This window comes from Mizuhopecten yessoensis, unplaced genomic scaffold (genome assembly GCF_002113885.1).
Source record: "Mizuhopecten yessoensis strain PY_sf001 unplaced genomic scaffold, ASM211388v2 scaffold712595, whole genome shotgun sequence".
NCBI lineage: Eukaryota > Metazoa > Mollusca > Bivalvia > Pectinida > Pectinidae > Mizuhopecten > Mizuhopecten yessoensis.
In genome coordinates, this window is record NW_018478201.1 from 1 (window position 1) to 1,956 (window position 1,956).

Genomic DNA, 1,956 nt, shown 5'->3' on the forward strand with positions numbered 1-1,956 from the left:
AAGTAATACCAATAGCTGGCGGCTAACGCCTTAGCTAAAAATACATTTACAATTGATGATATCCTTGTATACAAACTTAAGGTAAATATCTAGTTAGCTTAGTAAGTTTATACTGTATGTCAGTGTATACAACCCCAAGTTTTATTTGTGACAGTTTATCCTGTATACGAATACAGGTAAGAAATGTTCAGTACCTTTCAGCAGTAGACAGCTCAGAAACTAGGGTGGACTTTGGACTTGGTAGTGATGTAGCACTATTGATACCACTTTTGCTGGTCTTCTGTGGAAAAACAGGAAACAAAATTACTTGTTATGTGAAGTCTCAATACACCTGTCTTATAAGTTACAGGTGTTAGTGTGAAGCATACTAAGCTGAATATGTGTTGTGTATTTGTTTGAACCTCACCACACATGTATTTTGTCCTACATCCAACGTTTATGTCATGAATAACTGGCCCCCCTTGCTTAAAGGTTGGTTATCTTGAACCATTTGTCGATGAAAAGTTCAAATTGTTGCCAGTAAGAAACAAAGGCTTTCTGAGCAAAATTATTCCTCAAAACACATCAATCTTACCTGTTCCAACAAATACGTAGCAGTGAAACGGTGTCAGATGTTCTGTATTCATATTTGAAATTTTCTTTAATAATTTTAAAACTCTATTCAAGCTTTTTGCAACTAAGGTCTGGTGTCCTGACCTTGAGATTTTACCCTCGTGTACCATCATAACACAGTCCTACTTAGTCTAACAGGGACATACGAGGAAATCTAGCAGGATTAATAACTTACTGTGCCTGGTAGTGGTAGTGTTGATGAATCTGTCTCCTTGACAACAGGTACTGGAGATGACGGCGGTGATGGCGAGGAATCACCCATTGATTCATTCATAACATCAGGTGTGAACACAGACGCTGGACGCTTCAGGTGCTTCTCAATCATATCGTCAATCGTCTTCTCCTTCTTTGACCTTGGCGAGCCTACCTTCAACTCTGACCTTGCCGATGAAGGTTTTGACCCCGATCTAGCTGATGACACAACAGTGGGAGATTTCGGAATTTTACATTTGGGTGATTTTGGTGACTTTGGCGACTTGGGTGAGGGGAGATTATTAGAGATGGAAGACAAAGGTCTTGTTAAATGTTTCTTCATGAGATTTTGGATTTCTATCTCCCTATCAGTGAAACCTGTGACTTTGACCTCAGGGGAATTCTCCTGCTGTGACGATACATTGGTTATGGTATCCCCTGCTGGATCAGAGTGACCTTTCTTCTTTTCACCACTAGATGGAGTTGCTGTTCGTTTGGATTGTGCTGAGAGGGGTCGTCTAGTAGCCTGAAGCACAACATAACAGCTTGTACCAAGAAACAACAATCATAGTTTATCAAATCATTGTGATGTTTTCTCAATTTTCATTTCATTAGAGTGGTATGATGTCACTGAACTGTACCATCAATTACAACAGCAGTGACACCACTGAGGTAACCATACTAAGAAGTTTATATATATATATAGATATATGAATGCATGGAGCACACCATATAGACACATAGAATATATCCATGGAAGAAACATAGACATACAGCCATGGAATACACATTTGGATATAAATATGTATGGGATAACCGTACAGATACATACAGTATATAATATAGTGCACCATTAATACAAACAGATACATTGAGAGCAAACACAAAAGCGCTCTAAGACATCATTTAAATGTTGCAGACATCCTATACAAAATTTATGACATATGATATAATTAAAGGTAAGACTACAATCTTAAACATTACCTTCTTGCTGGTCGTTTGATCTGATGCTTGCTCAGGTGCCATCGCGACAAATCCCAGCCTTGACCCTGGTCGCTCATGGTCATTTGATTCTCCTGTCCGGGCCACAGGAGGCTTATGCAGCACCTGTTGGACACATGTGTAAGTATAACAAGAATGTTGGACACATGT

General features: G+C 39.1%; 1 protein-coding gene across 1 annotated transcript; it reads right to left on the minus strand.

Annotated features, from left to right (window-relative positions):
- Positions 1 to 194: 194 nt before the first annotated feature.
- Positions 195 to 1,911, minus strand: LOC110440873 (transcription initiation factor TFIID subunit 3-like; the record flags this gene model as incomplete). Its single annotated transcript, XM_021483996.1, has 3 exons — positions 195 to 280; positions 788 to 1,330; positions 1,789 to 1,911. Coding segments are annotated over 3 exons (752 nt in total), but the record flags the coding sequence as incomplete, so codon positions are not given.
- Between the last annotated feature and the right edge of the window lie 45 nt (positions 1,912 to 1,956).